Raw genomic sequence first — 22,811 nt, 5'->3', positions numbered from 1 at the left:
ATCGCTGTGGGGTCATCAGATCATTAATTCATAAACGTATGAACAGATGTCGGCTCGAGCTCAATCCGAAAATAGCGGTGAACTCGACTTTATACAAGCCTGCCTATCTGAACAGAGCCACCCTCGTAGTAGAACATCATAAATTCATATACCTAAAAAGATACGGGCGAAACTGTGCCAAAAATAGGCCTTTCGATCCACGGGTAAGACCTATAGGTATTATAACGTAAAGCTCTGAGTATGCTCTACACGAATGAGCCCTACCCTATTGCTTCAGTAGACGCATTACACAGGATGACGCTTAATTTGTTGAGGTACGAGTGAATGGATTGGATTAGACTTATCGCACGGTCGCCTCATCACAATTTTGTCACTGTCTTGCCGCATTATTCTAATATCTATGGGCCTCTAGCGGTCGTAGGGAACTCTAGGGAAACCTAACATCACTCTCGTGCGGTAGTTGTAACTATACCGACTCCTCCAACCTGGCATATGAAGTGTCTTGGGTTAGGGATGGCAACGAGATTCTGATAGCTACGAATACCTAGGTAAACATAGTGATACTCAAGACAATCGTAGACATCTCTTCGGTTAACCAATATCAAGTAGTAACGGGGAACAATAAGCACCAAGGAACACAAGAACCTATATAGGTAGATAAGTATTTCGTTTACAACACGAATAGTATGGGGACTAAGTCATAGAACCGCACTTGGATTTTGATATGATCTAACCTCCCGATAGACACGTGTCATTAACATCTATCATCTATCCATCCGCCAATCCATCGCCTACCAAGCAAGCGCAGCATAGCACCGCGAAAGCCGTAGGTGAAAAGCGCGCGGAGTATTCTACTCTAACCCAGAGACAACAGCGTCTCATACCCCTTGATGTTTAATATATAATGTAAATCCGAAACATAAAATCGAAGATACACCAACCCGCGAGTATAAATGATGGCCTCGCTCCTTAACCCCGTTTATCCGCCTGCCCCCTGCCAGATATGCAACACAGTAAATCACAGTAGCTAGAACGCTAAGGATATCTCGTGCTAATTCCCATTTCCATCCCGTAATATAACCTGAATAATAGTAATAGAAGTCGTTGGGGGAATAAACAAATCCCCTCTCTTAAACGTGAAATGTAAAAGTCGTAGTCATAAATATCTATAAGCATGGGCGACGCCTGTGCCTCCCAATTATGTCTCATCGCGGAGTTTTTGGGCGGCCGGTCTGCATTATCTTGCCTAGAAAGCCACGCCCCCCACGTTTCTTCTCGGGGAGAGTGTCGTCAGATATTGACCTAGGCGTGAGGCTGGGCTCCTTTTTATGTGGCGTCGAATCGTGACTTTGGTGCTCATCTTCGGATTCAAGTAGGTCATAATCGGACATAGAAAGCTTGTCTACGGCCCGTTTGTATTCCGGGATCGGAGCAATGGATCTACTAGATCCAAGACCTTTCCCGGCTTCTTGCATCTTAGAAATGCCACGCTCTAAATGAGCTACCATAGGGCCCTTGACGTTCCAGTTTCCGTCAGGCCTGCGGTCTAGGGCTTCTTTGAAAAGCTCTGGCTGGAACTTCTCGAATTCGATTTCAATTTCTCTTTGGTGCTTAACCGTAACGTCAAGGCGTTCTGCCTTCACCGCTGGGACAAGGCCTGTGGAGCGCACTCTATCCTCACTATCAAGGAGTTTGAGCCAATCATCGTATCGTTGATGATCGTCCTTCTAGTATATAATTAGTATAATATTTAAGCGAAAAATGGTTCGTGTTATCTTACCGTTACTTCCCATGATACATCCTGGAGACTAGCAAGGTACTCCTTCGCGCTGTCTGTCGTATTTGCACCGACAATATATTTGTCGAATGAAGATGAGAACTCGCGGTAGTGACCTTTGAGCACGAAACATTGCCCAGTCCAGCCTTTACCCTTAAACTTCTGGAACAATGCGTCTGCTACGGGCGCCTCCCATGTGTACTCGACTACCTTATCGTAGAAGACCACACACTTGCTGGTATACCATTTGTCGAATGAACTACAGCTCGTCTCATCTGGGAGCGCCTTTTCGATCATCTCCATTGTTGCTCGGGACACGAATGAGGCGGGAGCCCTGAAGTTGATAGCGCCATGAATGTGGGAATTCTCATATTCAGGTGGCGACCGTAGATCAATCACCACAACTTGGCCCGCTGGGAAGATTTCCAACAACTTGTTGAGATGGCCGGGAAGGATCATCTGGGTACCATCCGTGGGAGGGTCATGGTTATGATCGTCTATCTTCAGACTCTGTAACCTATTCTCCACCTCCTGTTGCTCTCGACGATGTTGGAACCAGAGCTAAATGATGTTAGTGTGGATTCTATTAAGCACTTCGATAAATAACACTCACATCAATATCTGCAGTTTCCGCATCGAGGGTCGATGCTAAGAACTCTTTGACAGCAACTGTCGGCGAGCGATTGCTCTGGAAGTATTCTTCTAGTCGTGCCTGGACATGTGGTAGAAGCTCGGGTTGGCTTGCTAAGGACGGTCTCCTTGGGCCTCGAGGTTGATTGATGGCTAGCTGTTGAGCTATATTGCCGTAAGACATACTCTTGTGGAGGAAACCGGCAGGTGCGGTGCGTTGTCTTGCTGGTGGGCCATAAGAAGATCCTGGGACGCCTCTGCTAGGCCCTTGCTGATCCATAGACGATCTATTTATTGAGCGATAGCTTCGCCTATTTGACTCGAATCTCGGTCTTTCAAACCCCCTGTAAGCCGGTTCCATAGGCGCCTTACCATTCGAAAAGGCAGACATCATAGATAATCTGGCACCTCCAGCAGACTCAAGCGGCCCGGTGTACGCTGTGGTGCCCGAATAGATAGACCTTAAGTCCGCATCTATGTCACCGCCCACCATCACCTCTTCCTCTATTGTCCCTGGTTCGTTCCGGGGGCGAGCAGCCAGGTTGTTTGACCGAATAAACGCTATGAAGTTGCATGCATGATCCTCCGGTAGCAGGTCCCAGACCATTACCGGCATTGATAAAAGTAATAGTGTTGAATGACTCTTAAATACTCCTTGGACTTTAACATACTTAGCTAATGCAGGTATGTTTGAAAGCCAGTGTTCCCAGTCGTTTATGTTGAGGCGTTGATCCTCCTCCAACGCCAAACTAATCATCACGTGAGGCACGTCTTCGTTTGGTTGGGACCCAACGATATCCTGGGGGCCACTTGATCGACCGTTGATAGGGTTGACCTCAAAACCAGGCTCCTGAGGAGGTGAAGGTGGTCTTGCGTCAGCAGGTACAATACGGGTTATTTCGATACTCGGCGCTTTGTGGTTGGCGGTCATCATGAAATGTACCGGCGTAGCACGCGCTTCGAAGCGCTCGCTACGTCCAGGCACCATCTCAGGTCTTGGGTGCTTAAGGCGAGCTAGAACCTCGGCGTGTAACATCGCAGCCGAGAAGACTCTTCGTCTCCATTCTTGGAGCACTTCGATCAGGGTGTTGGTGAAAGAATATCTGCCTGGATCAGGGGCGATGGCATCCCAGCTAGATGCCGATATTGTTTCTGTTATGCTGTTGCCATTAGGAAAAGTAGCACTAGCAGCTCCAGCGCAACAATCTAATAATATCAAAACGTCCGAGAGAGACCTTTCTAGTAAGGTCTGTATCGCAGACCATCTGCATGAAAGTTAATGCCATTGTAACTATGTAACACATATGATTATTATATCACGGTATAGACTTACTGTAGCCAGGGTGAATCTGAATTTCGGGTTCTGGTTTGATTATCAGCACGTCATGTGAAGAGGGCAACATCAACGGCCTAGCAACTCACCCACACCATGTACTTTGCCTTGACTCGTCTATTCTTGCATGGCCGCCATAATAAACAATGAACAACGTATCATTTGACTCGTGCTCTTTTATCATAGCACCAACTTTAAGCATCAATTCTAAATGCGCATTGTCGGAGGGTATCGAGAACGTTTCTGTTTCGAAGCTGTAATCTTCTCGAAAGCAAATTTCTAGATCATCAAGCTCCTTTTGAACAAACAGGTCATCGCATCCCCAGTGGAGGAGGAGGGCATGGACTTTCTTGTATCTCTGGGAGCCTCCCCGATTAGGGAAAGCTCTCGTAGCGGACTATATAATATGAATAGTCGTTGTCAGTTTCTAAAGTAGCGCACGTGGGAGCAAACAATTAAGAAGTTAGAAACGCACATCTTCGAGAGTCTTGGCAAAGTCGGGTAGATTCTTGACATGGTAGCTTACACGACTAATATCGTGCGTCGCTGACGGTGTCCTCTCATCGTCAATGCTGGAGCCATACTGGGAAGAAGACGAGATTAGATGAGAGCGCGCTTGAGGCCTGGCTATTCTCTTGTTTCGACGTACGGCGGAATCCCCACTGCTGAAACTATGCCCATCTGTGGGCTGCCATTCACTTATCGTTACGAAGGGCTGACTATTGTCCCCCATGATCACATACGCTTGTTCGGATCAACCAACCGCAATTGGGATGGGATAACGGGGGGGCGGAGGGGCGGAGGGGGGCAAGGAAAAGAGGAGGAAAGAGAGGAGCGACGGGGAGATAGAGAGGAAGTATAAGGGTAGTTAGGTAATTGCTAGGAAGAAGTGATATATCGTAGGCTCTGTCGTCTTCACATTGCTTTGTCGCACCGCATGGCGGGTGAAAACGAGTGTGAGATTTGTGCGCAATGGATCTGGAACTCTGGGCTTGGGAAGTTTTGGATGGAACGGGAAAGAAAAGGAACCAGGAACCAGATCAAATCACTTGAGCAGGAAAGTTGTACGTAGTAGAGTAGTAGACTGGGAAACAAGTTAGAATGGAACAGTGGTCTTCTCTCTCTCACTCGAGAACTCTCAGGCACCAAGGGCTCGTCTGCCGAAACTCAACCATTCGATAGCTCTCAAACTGCGCTGCGAGCGGGAAGAGGGACGCCTCGCGACACTGGTTGTTGGCTGAACATGACCTGAAGGATGGGGCACTTCCCAAAATGTCAAGATACGCCCCCCCTCGGTAGTAGAATCCGGTTTAGCGTCATTGCCCGCGGTGAGCAGATTCGGAGTCTCATTTCTCCAAGTCCTATTGGTCCAATCGTTGCTTGGTACCTTCCTGGGCGTACCAAAATTATACCTTAATTTCCCATTAACTTTAGTAGTTACGTGATGTACCTCGCACTTGAGGTAGGCTACGTGTAACCTCGCGTGTGATTGCTTCTAGAAGGCAGTGACGGTGCCTTGTTCACTAATGTGTATTAGGTAGGTGCCATAGGTTGTCATATCCTTTTAAAACCGCACTACTGTTTAGAATACTCGATCAAATCCAGAAAAAGATGAACTAATCGTCTTTCTAAGCAACCTAAGCAGTCTAAGTTGTAGTTGCTATGGAGCCTATTAAACATTAAGTGGGCGATCTCTTTGCCAAGAATAAGACAAACTTATACTACGGTACCTACATAGCTGACATCGCGGGATGTCCTTAACTGAGGGATCCACAATGTTGTAGGTGTCTTTCAACATTAAGCAATACACGCACCTATCTCTGTCACAATTTTGCTTATTACGCTGACGTAACCTCCAGCTCCTATAGGCAAATTGAGGTGATGTGTACTTAGGTACGATGTCTCACTTCCGAAAAGAAATTGGCATCACAGGTATACAAATATACAAATGGTTTCCAGTCGACCGGAATTATTCGTATTCTAGCTAGCAATCGGTCCTTTCGAGGGACTGTAACTTCTCTTGTGTACCGAATGCTTCTGAGCGCTATCGGCAACACTATGTATTCTGCCATTATATTGCTGGATTCTACCATCCGATGCCCATATCCGACACACAAGGCTTTGCCAGCCTCGGTACGTATGAAGCCCAGATCCTCGCAGCCAGCCATCGCCACGCCTATCGAGGTATCTCGGATGTAATGCAAAAGACCTCCCGGAACCAACAACTCCTGGAGCTTAACCTGCCCCAAATGTCCCTATGCAGAATGAGGAATATAACCTGCAACATGACCCGGCCTAAATGCAAACCGCCGCCTGAACTAACTTGCCTCTTACAATTCGTATACATCTATACACGGAAAATGGAGCAAGCCGCCGAAAAGAAATACCTCACACATGCATGTGCGAATGCGTTATGACAGTTTTATCGTGTCATGACTTAGATCGAAACGAGCTGCAATGTCTCCTTTAAAAGCTGATATGGACGCAGATTTACTTCCTTGGAACCCCGGTTTCAACCCAATGTATGGGACGAAGATGTAATTAGACATTACAACAATTAAGGGTGATTAGGGACCGAATTTCCGGCGGGTTTACTTGCATTTGCAAATTCCTAGGACATATTTGGATTCCATATCTTGGAGTTTATTCGCTGCGAGAGCTTAATCGTCGTCCTTTGCCTGCGTGTTTCGACGGGCTTCCTCCAAGTCTTCCTGTATTAGACGCTCGCTAAGACTTCTCGGTGTACCGTTGAAGTAAGTCAACTCGGGTCTATAGCTACTCGATTCGTCGACCCCGCTTCTTCCATCGACACTGCCGACAAAAGTGTAAAAATCACCCATCTCTTCGGCCTTCTTATGCAATTCTGGGTCGCGAACGATACCGATCGAAAATGATTTTCCGCGATATGACCCCGCGGATGCAGCTACATGAGGAGGTGATGAAGGAGCCGGTGCCGGATCAACGGGTTTAGCGACAGGGATGCTGGCAGACGTGGAAAATAATGTCGGGTTTTCAGCTATGGGCGTCGCATCCGCTTCATCGTCCTCTTCCTCCTCTTCGATATATTTCTTGATGGATTTTGCCTCTTCGGTCCTATTATTAGATGGGGTATCTTGGTTGTCATCAAACTCGAACATGTCTTCTTCGTCAAGTGTTGAATCATTATTAGGTTTGGATGGCTCTTTTGCCTCATTACGTTGTTCCGTCGGCTGTTGCGAATCGCGACCTTCTAATGTTGATTCAGAAGTCGTTTCAAGCGGTGGAGAAAACCGCTTTTTGTTTTTGAAAGAGCTTAATGGTGGCATCATGAGAACATCATCAACATCACCAGTCTCTTTATTAACTTCCTCTTCCTCCGTCTCTTTCACAGCTGCCAATGGAGCCCCAAGCTGGGTCGGGAGGCGCGCGTCATTTATACGGTGTGCCGTACTCTCGGTGCCTATAGTATCCACAACAGTCTGAGATGTGTCATAGCCTCTTCGCTCATTTAACCCAGCAATGACTAATTCGTCTTCCTCGTCATCATCGGTGGCCTCCAAGTTACCAACAACCTCCCATTTTGAGGTATCCTCGGTGGAACTCCTCGCCATAGCCTTCAGACGATCGGTCGAGGTAATCTTTTTGGGCATCGGCGGAGAGCTGCCTAGCAGATCGGTATCATCGTTAACAAGAATCGCATTGTATGACTCATCTAATAGATTAGTGGGGTTGCCTAATGGGGACGGCGGAAACTCGGGCGCTCGCGGTGAGATTGGTGGTGATGACGTGGGAAGAACTTCTTCACCTTCCACGTCAAAGCGCACCCGCCTAGGACTCTGGGTTTTAATAGAGGAACTGGATGAGCGGCGGAGTGCGCTTCTTCGTAACCGTGCCGCACTATCGTCAGATGTGACCGAAGAGATCGTGTCTTCAGTGTGACGTCGGACGGGGTCAGGCCGCCCTAAAATGACGTTGGTTAGAGTAGTAGGAGAAGTGTTTTCATCGCTATTAGGCTCTTTGACTTCAGGTATTTGGATTGGTAAGGTGGGTGGTGTCGGGGTGCGTCGCGGCACGGCATCAAGTAAGGGGAGATAGCTCGGTGTGAACAGACCATGGAACTCGCGTTCTCGTTCATGTGGACTACTGGCACCGTCATCTGAGGGACTGGCGGGTGATTGAGGGGAAAGAGGCGGCGGTGAGTCCCTAGCAGTCCACGCTTTTTCAACCTCCGGACCAACGGTATGTATATCGATTTGCGACTGTGGTTGCGATTGAAACTGAAACGGTGAGTCGAGGACATGATCAAGAGCAGGACTTAAGGCCGGATAATTCTGAAATTGCTCTGCGATCAACCTCTCGACCTTAGCAGAGACGTCGCCTGGTACATCTTGTAATCGCTGCTGCGAATACCGTCGGAACTCTTGGCCCATATCGTTGCGGTATTCGTTGACCTTGTTATCAAGCTCGGTGAGCTTCTGCAGAAGATCCGATACCAAACTCGCCGTGTCATCCATTATGCCGAGGGCGGCGGCGCACTCGCACACCACAAAATGATCAATCGAAAACGATCAAAGAACAAAGAACATGCATTGTTGGTGGTGGCCAACATACAGCAAAAGTAAAGCAAAGCAAAGCAAGCAAGATAAGAGTTGAGATTTTCTTTCCCCTTGCCTCCTCTTATTATTTTTATTTTTATTTTTTTAATAAGTCCCGAAGTAGCGAGAACTTGCTGAAATTTTGCCTCGCTTTCGCCTTTGTGCGATTGAAGTGGAGCTCTCTTCTTATCTTGCAAGCTATTTTTCTCTCTGCGAATTGCGGTCGAACTTATCCACGTAGCAAATCGTTTGTGTCAAGGTATTTTGCTGTATATTCTTGTCTGTGTATATACAATTGGCTACACACCAGTAGCTCCGCAGCTTAGCCCAAAAGGTTGTTGTTGTCGTCCCTGTTAAAAGTTTAATAAGCCTTGCTGCTTAGACGAGAAGGCCGGAGCCGCCGCACTGGTTCAATTGAAGAAGTTCTAGGGTTGGGATCGAAAAAAGGATTATATGACTACCTAATAAAATTAATGGTTTACTAGAGGGAAGTCAAGGGAAGTGGTAAAAAAATAAAAAAGAATGGTGTGGAGAAAATGGTAGGTGTGGGAGCCAAGAGAGGTAGAGGAGTGGTAGGATTGGTCTCCGACGACCTGGGAAGGCCTGGTCAAGTTTGTTAAAAATCTGGCGAGACTGCTAATTTTGATCTAATAGAACCCAGTTGCCCAGGCCTGGAAGATTCGGTGCATACCTCCCTCGTGCTTGCCTGCGGATAACACAAAGGTACGCCTTAGTTTAGAATGGGAAGTCTGGTGATGATGATAACATCATTAGGTTTACTAGGGTACCTGGGGTATAGATGTCCGTACATATGTAGGTATCTACATGTACAATCTTGGGAAGTATATTCATGGATACCCCTCATATCACTTAAAAGACGGGAGTACCTGACGGATGCAATACATAAGAGCCTTGGAGAAATTGCCCACATACATAAATGCTCCGTCGGAAATATCAATCCCTTCTAAGGCTGGTAGTTATCAGGGTCATGTAGGTCTATGAGTCAAGACTTGTCCAGATGAACTCGTGTAGCATTCCAAGCCTATTACTTACAGCAGGCCTCATCGAAATACAATATCATTAGGTACACGTGCATGCCTTTAATGTGGGCTACGTCTACGAACATCCCATCCGAACCCCACAGAGATACATGTAAGTACCCAGATACCCAGGTACCTTCGATTGTGTCGCACTGAATGCTGCTCCGGCTCCCGGATTAGGTACAAAAGTACAGGCAAACACCAATCGAAATGATTTCAACATTTCTATTGATCTTAAGATCGACCATATTGATAAGATGCCGGCACACATGGATACGAAATAGTTTCCTTATTAGAACATCACAGAGACCTCTATCTATTTAAATCGATCGCACGTGAAACCACAATCGTCGCATTGAAGCTTACCTACTTATCTATTACCTATACACTCGAGTCAGTGAGCTTCTCTGATTGCACGATGAACGATGTAAGTCCCATTTTCCGGTTTCAACAGACTGATGTGCGATATAGTCAAAAATTAGCGTCGTAAGTAATTTGATTATAATAAACTATCATCATGTCCTTGTCAAGCACCGGCAGCTTTCCCGGGATCGGCAAAGCACATCCAGCGAGATAGGAAAATCGCGATCCAATCATTAGTGAAGAAAGGCAGGCAACGATATTCTAAGCTCCTGCAGGGCAACAATATGGGTTTAGGGCGAACTTGGCCTACTTATATGTCGACTGCACGACCAGCTGCACATAATTTAAGCAGCAGGTAGGTCCATTAATAACGAGCGTCTCTGGAGGTCCGGTGACCTTTGGTTGAATCCGTGCTTGCTGGCTGTCTCGGACTTCTTGTCTTGACCGCTGATTTTCGTCATGATTCTTCAACGTTTAGCTCTATTAATAGTCGGTTGGTCTGGGAAAGCACCAGCGAAGAGCTATCCCAGATAATCTATCCATAATGAGTGGTGGAGACAATATTCAAGGTCTATGATCACCGAATCGAAAATCCACTCTCTCTGGCCAATGATCCGGTTCTTCTGGTTGGCATGTAATTTTGCTTGGTATTCTATTCTTATCTATCAGTACTCACTGTAGCCGTTTATCGCATTTCGCAATTGCGAAAGCGGCTGGGGCATTCTCATGATTCCATCGAAGCATTTATCAAAACAAAGGAAGAGGATGGCATTCTATCACGCGGATTTGGTGGCGCCACTGTGATGTCTTGGGACGTTGGCGTAATTGTCTTAACCCATTTTATCGTTAACGATCCTATATTGGAGCCCCAATTTTAAATGATATGACATAGCCATTCTACGAATGATGTTTTGACTCTTAGTAGTAATGATTATCTTCTATATCAATATACATGACATTTATCGAATTAGATGCTAGTATTTAACCAAATATGGCTAACCAAGGACATGGCTCTAGCAGAAGATCGTGGGCTTGGCATTCTAGATGGTTTCATATACCGACGTTATTCTAAAGCATCGATGGAATAGGACGCAAAGTGGATGGTTATTCCATGGTGTCTAAACGCTAAGCGGAATGTCATATTCGACAAAACCCTCACTTCCGATTGGTACAGGTAGATATACTCGTTTATTCGTGAAGCTATTCATTAATGGACTTGGGCAGTGAATTATTATATGATGTCAATATGGCACCTTGTGATTTAAGCGTATACTGCTTATTTCAAACAACTCCTCGCTTATATATGAGCAAAGCTTCAGTAACATACCTATATATCCCAACCAGCATCATAGGTTCCCGATACGGAATGATCAATATCTCCACACGTGCTGGGAAAGGCAATTTGACTGCGAAGCTTGTTAAAAGCCCCTAGTTTCTCCCGAGGGCGCGATTCGTGGCGCGGACTCTAGAAAGCAAATACTTGGTCTTCTAGCTTGCTAACGGGACGAGCCTTCTTGAAGCCAAGGCTCTCGGTAGCCTTCTTTAGGCCACCAACCATCGGAGGTGGACCACAAAGCAATATCTTGACGTCCTCAGCAGGCTTGGGAAGCCATTTCTTATCTCAAGTTAGCTCACAGGTTTTGGGGATAGCTAAGATGGGAAACTTACGGTAACCATATCAGCCGTGACATAACCGACTCCTCCGGTCCATCCCTCAGGAGGCTTGTCAAGAACATAGTGCACCCTGAAACCGGAATCCTCCTTAGCTAGCGCATCGAGGTCCTCCTTCAGTAGAATATCTTGCTCGGAGACGTTCGCGAAGATGAGATCGACCTGGGTCTTGTCGCCAGTGGGTCGTCCTCGGATAATAGCTCTGACAACCTGGAGCATGGGGGTAATACCAGTACCACCAGCGACCATTCCAAAGTGACGGACCATGTTAGGAGTGTAAATGAATGCTCCCTTGGGTCCCTTTACACGGATTGTCTGACCAACAACAAGCGATGCCATGTGCTTAGAGATGTTACCAGTAGGGTATGACTTAATGAGGAGGTCGAAGTAGCCAGGTTGGTGGTCGCCGGAGATGGGGGTGTAGGATCGTACAATTTCTTTAGTAGAGCCATCAGGCTGCGCGATAGCGGCACCAATGGAAATGTGCTGACCGATAGGAAGACCGAGGATCGACGTCGGAGAGGGCAACGAGAATCGGTAGCTGTAGAAACGTTAACGAGGTGCGAAACAAGTTACTTGGGGAAGAGACGAACATGGCTACATTGTGAGAGATGATTGTCTTCTCCTTGAGCTCGAATTCTTGGAAGACATCTGGCTTCAAGATCTTCTTGGGTACTACAAAGTACAATTAGATGAATCTCACCCAGGACGATACATGTGGACATACGCGAACGGAAGTATTTAAGAATCCCTAGGGCAATCGCAACAAGCGTCGCAATTGGTGTCCATTCTCTCTTGACGATAAATGTTCCAAGCACGAGCAAACCGGCTGGGATGTATATCCCATCGATGTATGCCCTCGAAGACAAGGGTACCGACATTTTGTAGTGGGATTGCTGACTTCAAATTTGAGGTGCGAATCCTAGCGAGACTGCGCTATTTTGTTGAGTGAAAAACGGCCTCGTTTCTGTTTAGCAGCTGAACGATGACCTGCCCTACGAAGCGCACCTAAACAATAGGTAGAACCGGCAAGGCGGACAGCTTCGTAAGGGAATCGTAGTCGGGGGCGGGTGTGGAAAAGAAAAAAAAAAAAAAAAAAAAGAACCCGGGTCTGTTTGTACGTACCCTGGTTTTACTTTTAATCTCCTAGGTCGGGGAATTGGGAAAAAGTGGCACCATTGGTTGAATGTTGGTGGGCGGAGTGAGCCGGCGGTTCGGGATGCTTACCTAACTTAATTTTTTAGTGAGCTAGCCAGGTACTTCGGCACCTGAACCACTGTGAATCTAGTGGATGAATCAGGGGCTAAGGCACCCGGGATTGTTCAATAGGAACAAGTGTCTTAACACTGCAGGCGGCAATCGAGTATAGTGGCTTTACAACTCATTCCCATTGCTTTTTTGACTCCATGCAACTAGATATATTTTACGTAGGCGAGCGTTTCTGCAAAATCTTCAATTTATACACCGATTCGTATTTTGAGATTATATTATAGGAGTCTAAAAAAAGATGAGCGACATTCCGATAAAAACTGCACCTGAAGATGCGCCATTCCCTTTGACAGAAGTGGATAAGTGGGTATTATCGTTGACTGATGAGGAATACCAATATCATGACTGGGAAGAGATGAAAAAGATCATAGGTAGGTATTTATTTGTTATATACTGGTCTTCTCATGATAGCTCATACGCCATTAGGCGAGAATAATCTTTCTGTTTTAAAACGAAAGCCTTCTGATTTGCGGCGGTATATGAAGTGGACTGCCGAGACCAAGGCGGTATATGGATCCATGACAAATTATCTCATGAGGCACCGGCTCCCGAAGACTTGGGGTTCCCCTCCTTTCAAACCGGCATCAACTATTCCATTCGACAACCCATCTGATTATAGAGTCTTGATCAATGACTGGCCCTATGGGTTTACACCAAACCTGACCCACATAGTTGTCTGGTCAAGAACAACGATTGAAACGGACTCAGAAACCGGGGACATGACACCTGAAAGTCGCTGCGCCGTTGCGGATTTCATACAGAGATTTTTCATTGATAGGCTAGGTCCTGGTGGGGATGAGAAAGTCTTATGGTTTAAGAATTGGGTTGCATTGCAAAGTGTCAGGGCCCTTGAACGTAAGTATCGTGCCATTCACTCATGAAACCCATAATTTCTTCTTCCATCCCGATACATCAGTCGTCCCTTGAAATCAACAATCAGGACCCTATGAAGGTGTATTGCTGACCCAAATATCGCAGACATTCATGTCATAGTTAGGGATGTTGAGAAGAGTATCTTGGATGAGTGGACAAACGAGCTCGAGTGCCATAGACTACCGAACTAGGCGACCCATGTGTAGGCGGGTGCAAGTATACACACACATAGACATGAGGATTTGCTCTTCCCTATTCATATAGATTTGGCCGACATGTATTGTTGCTATACTCAGGCCGCTCGTCTCTGTCTCCTGTTACCCGCCGCTGGCACAGCAGCATCTGGCTGCTGTCCTTGCATACCCGCCATCCCACGAGCTGCACCAAGAAGACCGTACCCTTTGTAAGCCCCATAAGCAGGTACAACGGCCCAGAGGAGCCATCCCCAGTTTCCAAAGAGTATGGCAAAGACCACAGATGCCCAAGTAACCCAAATAACATCAAACATATACTCGGTGAGACCTGGCGCAGATAGATCTTCACCAGCATTCTGAAGCGACTTTGTTGATGGATCGTATTTAGGTCGGCCTGATGATTCTAAGACATACTCGCAAACGAAACTGGGAATCGACAAGATGACGTAAACTAATATCGACCGTTTCCTGAATAAAAAGTGAAAGAGTACGAACAGCACATTAATAATGAGTGTGCCCATGTGAAGATTAGTTAGAGCGACCGCATTGGCTTTTGCTCGATCCTTGCGTGCTTTTTGTGCCATTGTGACGTCTTTTTATCGGGTTGAGGCGTGCCTTGTTGTGTCGTCAATTAAGCTGTAAGAGGGAGAATGTAGGCGCCTTGATTTGGTGACGAAACGCAGGTGGAAAAGAAAATAGTGTGGCGTATAAAACGAGGCTGGAAATGCTAGAAATGGTGTGGATAAGGGCACCTGAGCAATTGAATGAGGTGGCAGGTGCGCAGGTGGGTGGGGCCTCTAGGACTTAAGCGGGCGGGCTGTTTACGACTTTTCATTAGCGCCGTGCTGTTGCTCTGGCAGGCTCACTCTGGTTACATGTAGCCAATCAAGTCCCCTAGCAACTTCTATCCACCATAACATCCCCCAAGTCGCGAGGGAAGCTTGGACTGCGACAAGGCGAAAAAAAAGGTTACCTGCCTGCCTCAACCCTCATCCATCCCACTACGATACTCTAAATCCTCTTTTTTTTCTTTCTTTCTACGCCGTCGTTAAATGGTATTTCCAAGGCACGCGGCTGTCTGGGCTGGGAGCTGGGTAGCCTGTCAGGCAAGATAGTCGCTTTGTTGCCTTCTAACATTCATCCATCTATCCTTCGGCGGATTGTTGATGAGATATTCTACCTCGTCTTTCTCTCTCTTCTCTCTGCCTTAGGTCTGAGTCTTTGAACGGCGATGCTTGTTCTAAGCACTCAAGACCAAATCAACACATATTTCCGCTTCTTCGACCCGACAGACAGTTTCGGTCCCTCGAAAACAATCATTTAGACTTCTAACATTTCGACTCAAACCCACTATAATACTAATCGTTCTCGAGGCGGCTATTCTTAACTTTGGAAGCACGTTAGCTGAATTGCTGATTCGTAACTCGACTACCAACTCAGTTTACTGCTTCTTGATTCGACTACCGACAATTATTCGCACTCGATAATTCAAACTTGCGCCGTTACCACGAGTCGAACACCATATGGCCATTTGCGAATATCGCCGACTATCACCACCACGCATTTACTACCCAACATTCCACCCGACATCTCAACATGGCGCCTACAAATTCGGCCGTTGCGGCCCAGCTAAGGCAGATTGTTCATTACCACCTCGATAACATATCCTATGATAATGCTCTCTTTTTCGCCGAAAAATTAGTAGCTATCGACCCTCGATCAACCGAGTCGCCGTATCTCCTCGCACTCTGCCATTTCCAACTCGGCGATTATAAATCGGCATATGAGATTAGCAAGGCCGTTGGATCTCGTGGTAGTAATGTTTCCTGTTCGTATATTTTCGCCCAGTGCTGTCTTGCACTAGGACGGTATAAGGACGGCATTGTAGCACTGGAAAAATCCAGAGGTGCATGGTCCCGAAAGCCTAGCCTAGGGAAGCACAACGCAACAAGTCGAGCACAACATCCGGACACAGCGAGTGCCGCTTGCTTACTTGGGAAGCTATATCGTGCTTATGATGACAAGAGAAAGGCAATCCTTCACTTTGAAGAGGCCTTGAAGGGAAATCCATTTATGTGGGATGCATTCACTGCTTTATGCGACATGGGTGTTAATGTTAGGACGACGAACATTTTCAAACCAAATGACACATTGCTAGACAGTCTGAATGCCGACCAATCAAGTGGGGTTTTACTCGAACAGAAGGACAGCAGTAGTACATCTAATTACTTGGAACCTCAGCCTAAGAAGCCATCAGCTCGCACTACAGTTTTCGATCCAATGGGGGACCCATTTGAATCGAATAAGCCAATGGCTGGAAATGAGACCCTCGGTAGTAATTTCCTTTCCGGCGAGAATGACTTTGTATCTAGAATCAATGCGGCTCGTTCTAGGATGGTGATGACTGCCGAATCTGGGAGTGATACCATGGAGACACCAACGTCCAACCACGTTGATTCGAATATCCCCCGGATCAATTATCCGCCCGAGCCCCCCCAGGCACCGACTAGAAAACCGAGAAATGCTCATCCTATCGAATCTGGTCTTGCGGATATGCCCTCGAAGATGGGATATCGAGCTGGTACTAGAAGGACTCAGAAACTACAGGAGAAATCACAAGATGATCTTTTATCGGAATCTAACCCTACCCTTCTTAGGCCGTCTGCCTCAACTGTATCTGGAATAGAGAGGAAGAGGACCGTATCTGGCCAGCCTGTGCAGCCCCGACAACAATCTGAAGAACCCGGAGCACCACAGAGAAGAAGTGCAAGATTAAACATGGTCAAGGGCACTGGTGTGAAAACCAATGCTGGAATGTCAACGCTGGGCGCTACGAGGGAACTGAAAAAGGCTAGACCCCCGATTTCTAGAATTGTGCGGCCAAACTCGAGTGGTTCTAACGTGGGCCGAGCTGTTAGTGGCAACAGGAAGCCACTAGAGGAGAATGGTATGGATGTAGATCATGCCGAAGCCCCACGAATTAGGGAAACGTACCCGGCGCCAATTATGAAACCCGTGGAGCCGGAATCCGTTAAGGTCGAAGAAACTTTGAAGTATCTTCTGGAATTATTGAAGAAATTCGGTTCCGGATACCTCGCTCTATCGCAGTATCGTTGCACCGATGCTCTGGCGTTTTATACGGCACTGCCACGAGCACACCAGGATACACCGTGGATGCTGTCACAGATGGGACGAGCATATTATGAGCAGGCGTCATACGCAGAGGCGGAGAAGTACTATAGGAGATTGCGTATCCTTGCTCCCACTCGTCTCGAGGATATGGAAGTATATTCCACAATCTTATGGTTCCTCAAAAGAGAAACAGATCTTTCATTCCTGGCTCACGAACTCGTCGAGCTGTCGTGGCATTCTCCCCAAGCTTGGTGTGCGCTTGGGAATGCTTGGTCGCTTGCCCGAGACCATGAGCAAGCATTACGATGCTTCAAGCGAGCCACTCAATTAAACCCAAGGTTTGCTTATGCATTTACTCTACAGGGTCACGAATACGTTTCGAACGAAGAGTATGAGAAGGCCCTTACAGCATATCGTCAGGCAGTATCAGCCGACCGCCGACATTACAACGCGTACTATGGTATCGGTAGAGTATATGAAAAACTTGGTAGCTACGACAAAGCTTACATACATTTCCATTCTGCATCCGCCATCAACCCTACGAATGCAGTCTTAATCTGTTGCATTGGCAATGTCCTTGAAAAGCAACGACAAATCGTCAAGGCCTTGCAGTTCTTCTCGAAAGCAACAGAACTTGCCCCCCAAGCCGCACAGACTCGATACAAAAAGGCTAGAGCTCTTCTAGCACTGAACCAGTATGATGAAGCTCAGAGGGAACTCGAGATTCTGAAGACACTCGCTCCAGATGAAGCGACAGTACATTTCCTTCTCGGAAAGCTGTACAAGGGTTTGAACGACAAGGGTTCCTCCGTCAGACATTTCACAATTGCACTAAATCTGGACCCGAAGGTTAGTCGAGCCCTTCAATCCCCAGAACCCTTGTACTAACACTAGACTGCCCAGGCGAGCCAACAAATCAAAGAAGCTATCGAGAGCCTTGAAGATGATGACAGCTTTGACGATTCTATGATGGCATGACGTATGACACGATAGAACCTTTGCGTTTTACTGGAAGGGTTGCTTTTATCGTCATGTTTTCAATGGTAGGGGTGGGGATGTGGCTGGACTTTATGTTTTCCCCGAGGCACGCGTTGATCCCTTTTTAGGGGGGAGTCTACATTCGGTACGATACGACCTCGTACGTCTTGGCTCTGTCGGTGTTTGGCATAACGAAGGTCCGGCAAGGCATATGCATCGGCGTTTAGGGAAATTCGAGTGGCTTATCAAGTTCACGATCGTCAGGAAACCAGGGAATCAAGGGGTCTTGTGTATAGGTAAAGGGCTTGCATGGCGATAAAAGTGTATAATAGTTCGTTCTGGTGGTGAGCGTCTCGGCCAGTTGAATGAACGCCGGAGGCTGCTCTACGATACGAAGCTCACGAGCAGAATAATCTAGGCTTACCCCACGCTTGCTTGCGCGCGTAAGGGAGGCTGATATTGCAATATCAAATACGTGCCTCATTCGTGACTGTTAAATACACTGTATGTTCATACTAGTAATGATTAAAAGTCGAATATTAGATATTAAATTCCAATATCTGTATACCTCTAAGATGTGTAAATATGTAGGGTCTCGATGCATAAGGTACCTAGTACTGTGAAAAGGGTGGTAATGCGACCAATCAAAGGCTAAGACAAACATCTGTAATTCAAGGATTAATTAAATCACGTGAATTCCCCGTAGCGGGATCCATGGATCTGCGCCTTAACAATCGGCAGCCGGAGCAAAAGCACGGACCATTACAAGGGGGTCTTGTAAAATCAGTGGAATTCGCCCAAAAGGGAAACTAACAACCTAAGCACCAAAGCAGTGCGAAAATGAACCCGTTTCAGGCCCCAAATAATTAAGAGAAATCAGACAGTGACAAACCGCCTTTTTAATATTTTTATTTTTTAATCGGTCGCGCCCGAGCTGATGCACCCCTAAAGTGGACTAGTACTTTCTTGCAATTCAAATCAGTAACACCCCTCCCTATTCCACATAAAAGGCTACCTCCTCTCACCCACTTCTCAACTTTCTTCTTCTATTTTCCTGATTTATCCATCATCAACAACGAATTACTTTCTACCAAAGTTGTCATCAATAACAACCACATCCACAACATTTCATCATTTAAACAACATCTAAACACTACTAAGCATCCTTCAAGATGACTGGACGTAAGTTGCATTCTATTTTTATTTATCCTCGTCTTACTATCGCGTCGCCAAATTGCGATGCACCTGTACTACTAGTGGTTGGTGGGTGTATGTGGTGGCATCATCAATTAAGACGCGTCCTCATTGGGACCCACCACAACGCGATACCTTCCATTCCATTTGCATTTTATTGTCATTCGCCAACGTCAATTGTACTGACATTTTATCTTCATAGGCGGCAAGGGAGGAAAGGGTCTCGGAAAGGGCGGTGCCAAGCGCCACCGTAAGATTCTTCGTGACAACATCCAGGGTATCACTAAGCCCGCCATCCGACGTCTCGCTCGTCGTGGTGGTGTCAAGCGTATCTCAGCCAGTAAGTACCAATAATTCCAAAGTATCAATTCATTCAGTTGCTAACAACTTATGCAGTGATCTACGAAGAGACCCGAGGTGTCCTAAAGTCCTTCCTTGAGGGTGTCATCCGTGATGCTGTCACATACACCGAGCACGCCAAGCGCAAGACCGTCACATCCCTCGACGTCGTCTATGCCCTCAAGCGACAGGGCCGTACCCTTTACGGTTTCGGTGGTTAAGCGGTGTCGTCGCTTTTACCGTTTTCCGGTTTGCTCCTTGGTTGTGTTCCCCCGGTTTTACCCTCAATCGCATGGGTGTACCTAGATAGGAAGCGTTTTTCGCAAAGGGAACACTAGGGAGAAGGAGTTGTGACACTGGGGATTGGCATGATACACACATTCTGACATTCGGCGTTGGTGGTTAATTTTTCACGTTACGGTAAACATGGTCCACGCGATGACTTTTGAGACATGGTGGGCGTCCACGGACAGATAGCCTTGCCTATGATATGCTACGGCATACTGAATGTACTGGCATTGCATTGCGCTTTGCTGTAAACAAACTTTTCGGTTCTATTTGATTCTATCGTGACTTAATTTATGCGTAAACATTATGCCTTTCTGAAATAAGTGCCTGGCATGCATTGTAAAGGCACCTAAGTTTTTGGCTTGCCGCCTGACTTAACTCCAAACGCCACTGTAGGCCTGTTAAAACCTTGCTAAATCTTACGCTATAGGTATTTCCTCCCCACCGCAGCTACTCTTTGCCTAAACACCGGACTTCGCACTTCCATATTGACTCTGTAGAAAGGGCTCATAATAGTCTTAACCCAATTCTCATAGACTTCGAGCATAAAGTTCTTGATAGCTTCTTCGGTCTGCGGACTCGTAGGGTTGGCGCCGATGGAAGTAGAGGATCGGGTGGATGTCGTCGAGACGGGCATCGTTGGCTGGTGTAGGAGTAAGAATTTGACGTTGCCGCCTGTTATGAAGCAGGATACGTAGTTGTTGAAGAACTTGTCGACGCACTTTAGGTACCTTTTATCATTTGATCAATCATAATTAGCTTCGGTTCAGAGTTATGTCGCATAGTATTCTCTCGTTGTAATATTCGATATCCCCCGATTTGCTATATTGAAACTGGCCTGAACTGTATTTGATGTAGGGATTGCTTACATCTGACCGCTCCCCCACTGGACTTCTTCCACGATATCGAGACTGCTATGCGCAATGAACTGGTTCATATGTCGGGCTTGCTCGCTGAACCGCGATTGTCCGTCGCCGCCCTGTTTAGACGTTCCGAATTCATGCTCGAAGAGTGGGTTGTCCTGCGTGCCAACGATGGCAAAATAGTAGGACATGTTGGGCGAGGGCGGTTATCTGTCTACCATTTGCGACCGTGACGACGCTTGTTCGGTGGATTTGAAGCTTGTGAGTCTTTGATTTGTATGGAGCTTCGTTAGGTACATTGATACTTCAAATAATTGATTGGCGGGACGGAGTGGATATTACTAAGTATCTAAGTACCTGTATCCGTGGGGTATCCAGCGAATCATAGATGGTCCGTGCTTTCGATTCCGCTCGCCGAACTTTTCCAAGCGCGATCTTAACGAATTCCGATTGAGGATTTTGAATTGTTGAGCATAGCATCACACACAATGTTCGGCGCCTTCAGAGCGACGAACTCGCTTTTCAGCGGTCTATTATGGTACGTAGTTTAACTGCCGGACATTGACAACTCTTTAGCTCTACTACATGTCAAGCCTGCTATGATTGCCTTGCTAATTGTACAATGTCTTTAGGAAAACTCCATGGCGACTATCTAAATTCCAAAAAGCTCGACAACGAAGACGACTCCGAGGCATCGATTCGGTTATAGCGACTGTAAATAATGCGCTGGCGAAGAAGGGTGAGACACTGAAGGCTCTTGAGGTATGGAAGGAGACGATGCCTACTGAGGCCGAGATGCTGCCAAAAGATAAATACACCATATTCGACAGGAAAGAGAAGAGATATAGAAAGGGCATTCATAGTATGTCCATTTTTACTATTGCCATTAAAATAGGCTACTGGGTAGTGATACTGACTGCGAGAATTTAGAACTACCGAAGTGGACCAGAGTGTCTCAAAGACTCAACCCGCCTGGATATTAAGCATTTACGGAGTATTTTCGAGATAAAAACAACGATGTGCCCATGGCTACAATCTCTTATATCCGTAGAAGGGCAAACAAGTGGGAAATGCCCACAGTCCCATCACGATACGACGATATCGCACTACACATCGAATTCGGTCGATTGTACATTATTGTACTTAGATTAGAGAAGCAAAAGGGCCATTTTCTCTGCATATACGCGGAATGAAACAATAAAAAACGAGCAATTGACGATCTTCATCATAAATTCTAATGAATTATCCGTAATCATCCGTATTCATAAAAGCTAGTTTCGTCTAGAAAGGGTATCAAGGAACTAGCCTATTAGTACAAGATTTATCGCAGGCGTCCGTAATCTTCCTCTGTATGAACATCTCGTTCTCGATTTCGTTGATTATCACGTTCCCGGTCTACCTGAATTGCTCTGCCCAAACCACCTCTGCCCTCGTCAAAATCGTCACGGTACTCATCTCGCACCTGACCACCAGACTTGCCTCGGCCGTACTGGCGTCCTTCCTCAAAACCTGGATCCAGATCCGTACGGATGATACGTTCGTCGAGTTTGGTGCCGCCTATGTACTTCATGCAGTCAAGAGCATCCTGGTGGGTGTAGTACTCTACGAAACAGAAACCGCAGGGGGTCTTGTTGAATCTGTCTAGTCCCATCACCAATCGCTTAATCTCACCGCACTTGGAGAACAGCTCATAGACTTGCTCTTCCGTCGTGTAGAAAGACCTTAAGAGTGTCAACATTGCACCTGCGCTTTTGAATTACAGACAATGTAATAATGAACTTACAAGTTTCCCACGTAGAGGGTAGTGGCGTTCTTCAAAGGGTCCTCAGGTGCCTCTTCCGGTTTGACGTCGACACTCTCAGCATCACCATCTCGGCCATGATCAGGCCGTCGGCGTTTGTTTTGCTTTTGTTGATGCATGTTAGTTCATATGAAATTAATAGGGAATGATATCGTGTTGAATGAGAGCTTACTCGACTGTTATAATACGCGCTGGGACGATCCAGTCTGTCAACCGTTGATCGAGTTGGCGGAGGCATCCTGAAGTAAAACTCCCTTCTTTGTGAGTGAGACCTTAATATTATGCTATAAGGTATGACCAGGCACAGAATAATGATATCGAACAAAAGAAGGCTTAGATGAACTGCGATGAATTCAGAAAGTACCCACTGATGTCAATTCGATTGAGGAAGGCTGAAGCTAAGTCCCATCTTTATTTATTTTAGCGCCCTTGATTGGTTAGATGTGCAGATTTTAAAGCTAAAGCTTCCCCATGCACGCGTACATGTACCTA

At 46.5% G+C, this 22,811-nt stretch overlaps 10 protein-coding genes across 10 annotated transcripts; 4 read left to right on the top strand and 6 right to left on the bottom strand.

Moving 5' to 3' along the window:
- Positions 1 to 614: 614 nt before the first annotated feature.
- Positions 615 to 4,988, bottom strand: F4822DRAFT_384986 (uncharacterized protein). The gene is made up of 6 exons (XM_051456586.1): positions 4,216 to 4,988; positions 3,830 to 4,137; positions 3,741 to 3,770; positions 2,391 to 3,672; positions 1,781 to 2,338; positions 615 to 1,727 (listed from the first exon to the last, which is right to left on the bottom strand). The coding sequence occupies exons 1-6, from the start codon at positions 4,471 to 4,473 to the stop codon at positions 1,206 to 1,208; spliced, it is 2,958 nt and encodes a 985-aa protein (XP_051319322.1). The 5' UTR covers positions 4,474 to 4,988; the 3' UTR covers positions 615 to 1,205.
- A 1,290-nt stretch (positions 4,989 to 6,278) lies between these two features.
- F4822DRAFT_16175 (uncharacterized protein) lies at positions 6,279 to 8,643 on the bottom strand. Its single transcript, XM_051453134.1, has one exon. The coding sequence runs from the start codon at positions 8,231 to 8,233 to the stop codon at positions 6,401 to 6,403; it is 1,833 nt and encodes a 610-aa protein (XP_051319321.1). The 5' UTR covers positions 8,234 to 8,643; the 3' UTR covers positions 6,279 to 6,400.
- A 2,039-nt stretch (positions 8,644 to 10,682) lies between these two features.
- F4822DRAFT_384981 (ferredoxin reductase-like protein) lies at positions 10,683 to 12,506 on the bottom strand. Its single transcript, XM_051456585.1, has 4 exons — positions 12,116 to 12,506; positions 11,982 to 12,063; positions 11,386 to 11,929; positions 10,683 to 11,332 (listed from the first exon to the last, which is right to left on the bottom strand). The coding sequence occupies exons 1-4, from the start codon at positions 12,267 to 12,269 to the stop codon at positions 11,183 to 11,185; spliced, it is 930 nt and encodes a 309-aa protein (XP_051319320.1). The 5' UTR covers positions 12,270 to 12,506; the 3' UTR covers positions 10,683 to 11,182.
- Positions 12,507 to 12,748: 242 nt separating this feature from the next.
- F4822DRAFT_384980 (uncharacterized protein) lies at positions 12,749 to 14,443 on the top strand. The gene is made up of 3 exons (XM_051456584.1): positions 12,749 to 13,028; positions 13,084 to 13,512; positions 13,636 to 14,443. Exons 1-3 carry the CDS (start codon positions 12,896 to 12,898, stop codon positions 13,719 to 13,721), a joined length of 648 nt encoding a protein of 215 aa, XP_051319318.1. The 5' UTR covers positions 12,749 to 12,895; the 3' UTR covers positions 13,722 to 14,443.
- On the bottom strand, positions 13,681 to 14,443 carry F4822DRAFT_16159 (uncharacterized protein). Its single transcript, XM_051453133.1, has one exon. It carries the CDS (start codon positions 14,306 to 14,308, stop codon positions 13,823 to 13,825), a length of 486 nt encoding a protein of 161 aa, XP_051319319.1. The 5' UTR covers positions 14,309 to 14,443; the 3' UTR covers positions 13,681 to 13,822.
- Positions 14,444 to 14,618: 175 nt separating this feature from the next.
- F4822DRAFT_384977 (TPR-like protein) lies at positions 14,619 to 18,347 on the top strand. The gene is made up of 2 exons (XM_051456583.1): positions 14,619 to 17,705; positions 17,760 to 18,347. The coding sequence occupies exons 1-2, from the start codon at positions 15,321 to 15,323 to the stop codon at positions 17,832 to 17,834; spliced, it is 2,460 nt and encodes an 819-aa protein (XP_051319317.1). The 5' UTR covers positions 14,619 to 15,320; the 3' UTR covers positions 17,835 to 18,347.
- A 315-nt stretch (positions 18,348 to 18,662) lies between these two features.
- On the top strand, positions 18,663 to 19,917 carry F4822DRAFT_384976 (histone H4.1). The gene is made up of 3 exons (XM_051456582.1): positions 18,663 to 19,016; positions 19,231 to 19,368; positions 19,425 to 19,917. Exons 1-3 carry the CDS (start codon positions 19,007 to 19,009, stop codon positions 19,586 to 19,588), a joined length of 312 nt encoding a protein of 103 aa, XP_051319316.1. The 5' UTR covers positions 18,663 to 19,006; the 3' UTR covers positions 19,589 to 19,917.
- Positions 19,914 to 20,817, bottom strand: F4822DRAFT_16120 (Sedlin). Its single transcript, XM_051453125.1, has 2 exons — positions 20,525 to 20,817; positions 19,914 to 20,386 (listed from the first exon to the last, which is right to left on the bottom strand). The coding sequence occupies exons 1-2, from the start codon at positions 20,707 to 20,709 to the stop codon at positions 20,080 to 20,082; spliced, it is 492 nt and encodes a 163-aa protein (XP_051319315.1). The 5' UTR covers positions 20,710 to 20,817; the 3' UTR covers positions 19,914 to 20,079.
- Positions 20,818 to 20,954: 137 nt separating this feature from the next.
- F4822DRAFT_384970 (mitochondrial 54S ribosomal protein YmL31) lies at positions 20,955 to 21,751 on the top strand. The gene is made up of 3 exons (XM_051456581.1): positions 20,955 to 21,056; positions 21,151 to 21,380; positions 21,449 to 21,751. The coding sequence occupies exons 1-3, from the start codon at positions 21,007 to 21,009 to the stop codon at positions 21,499 to 21,501; spliced, it is 333 nt and encodes a 110-aa protein (XP_051319314.1). The 5' UTR covers positions 20,955 to 21,006; the 3' UTR covers positions 21,502 to 21,751.
- F4822DRAFT_384969 (RNA-binding domain-containing protein) lies at positions 21,752 to 22,751 on the bottom strand. The gene is made up of 3 exons (XM_051456580.1): positions 22,492 to 22,751; positions 22,302 to 22,423; positions 21,752 to 22,239 (listed from the first exon to the last, which is right to left on the bottom strand). Exons 1-3 carry the CDS (start codon positions 22,555 to 22,557, stop codon positions 21,840 to 21,842), a joined length of 588 nt encoding a protein of 195 aa, XP_051319313.1. The 5' UTR covers positions 22,558 to 22,751; the 3' UTR covers positions 21,752 to 21,839.
- Between the last annotated feature and the right edge of the window lie 60 nt (positions 22,752 to 22,811).

Source organism: Hypoxylon trugodes, assembly GCF_022578975.1.
Source record: "Hypoxylon trugodes strain CBS 135444 unplaced genomic scaffold F4822scaffold_1, whole genome shotgun sequence".
NCBI classification, from domain to species: domain Eukaryota; kingdom Fungi; phylum Ascomycota; class Sordariomycetes; order Xylariales; family Hypoxylaceae; genus Hypoxylon; species Hypoxylon trugodes.
Note: the sequence above shows the minus strand (reverse complement) of the source record. Positions and strands in the feature narration are given on the sequence as shown.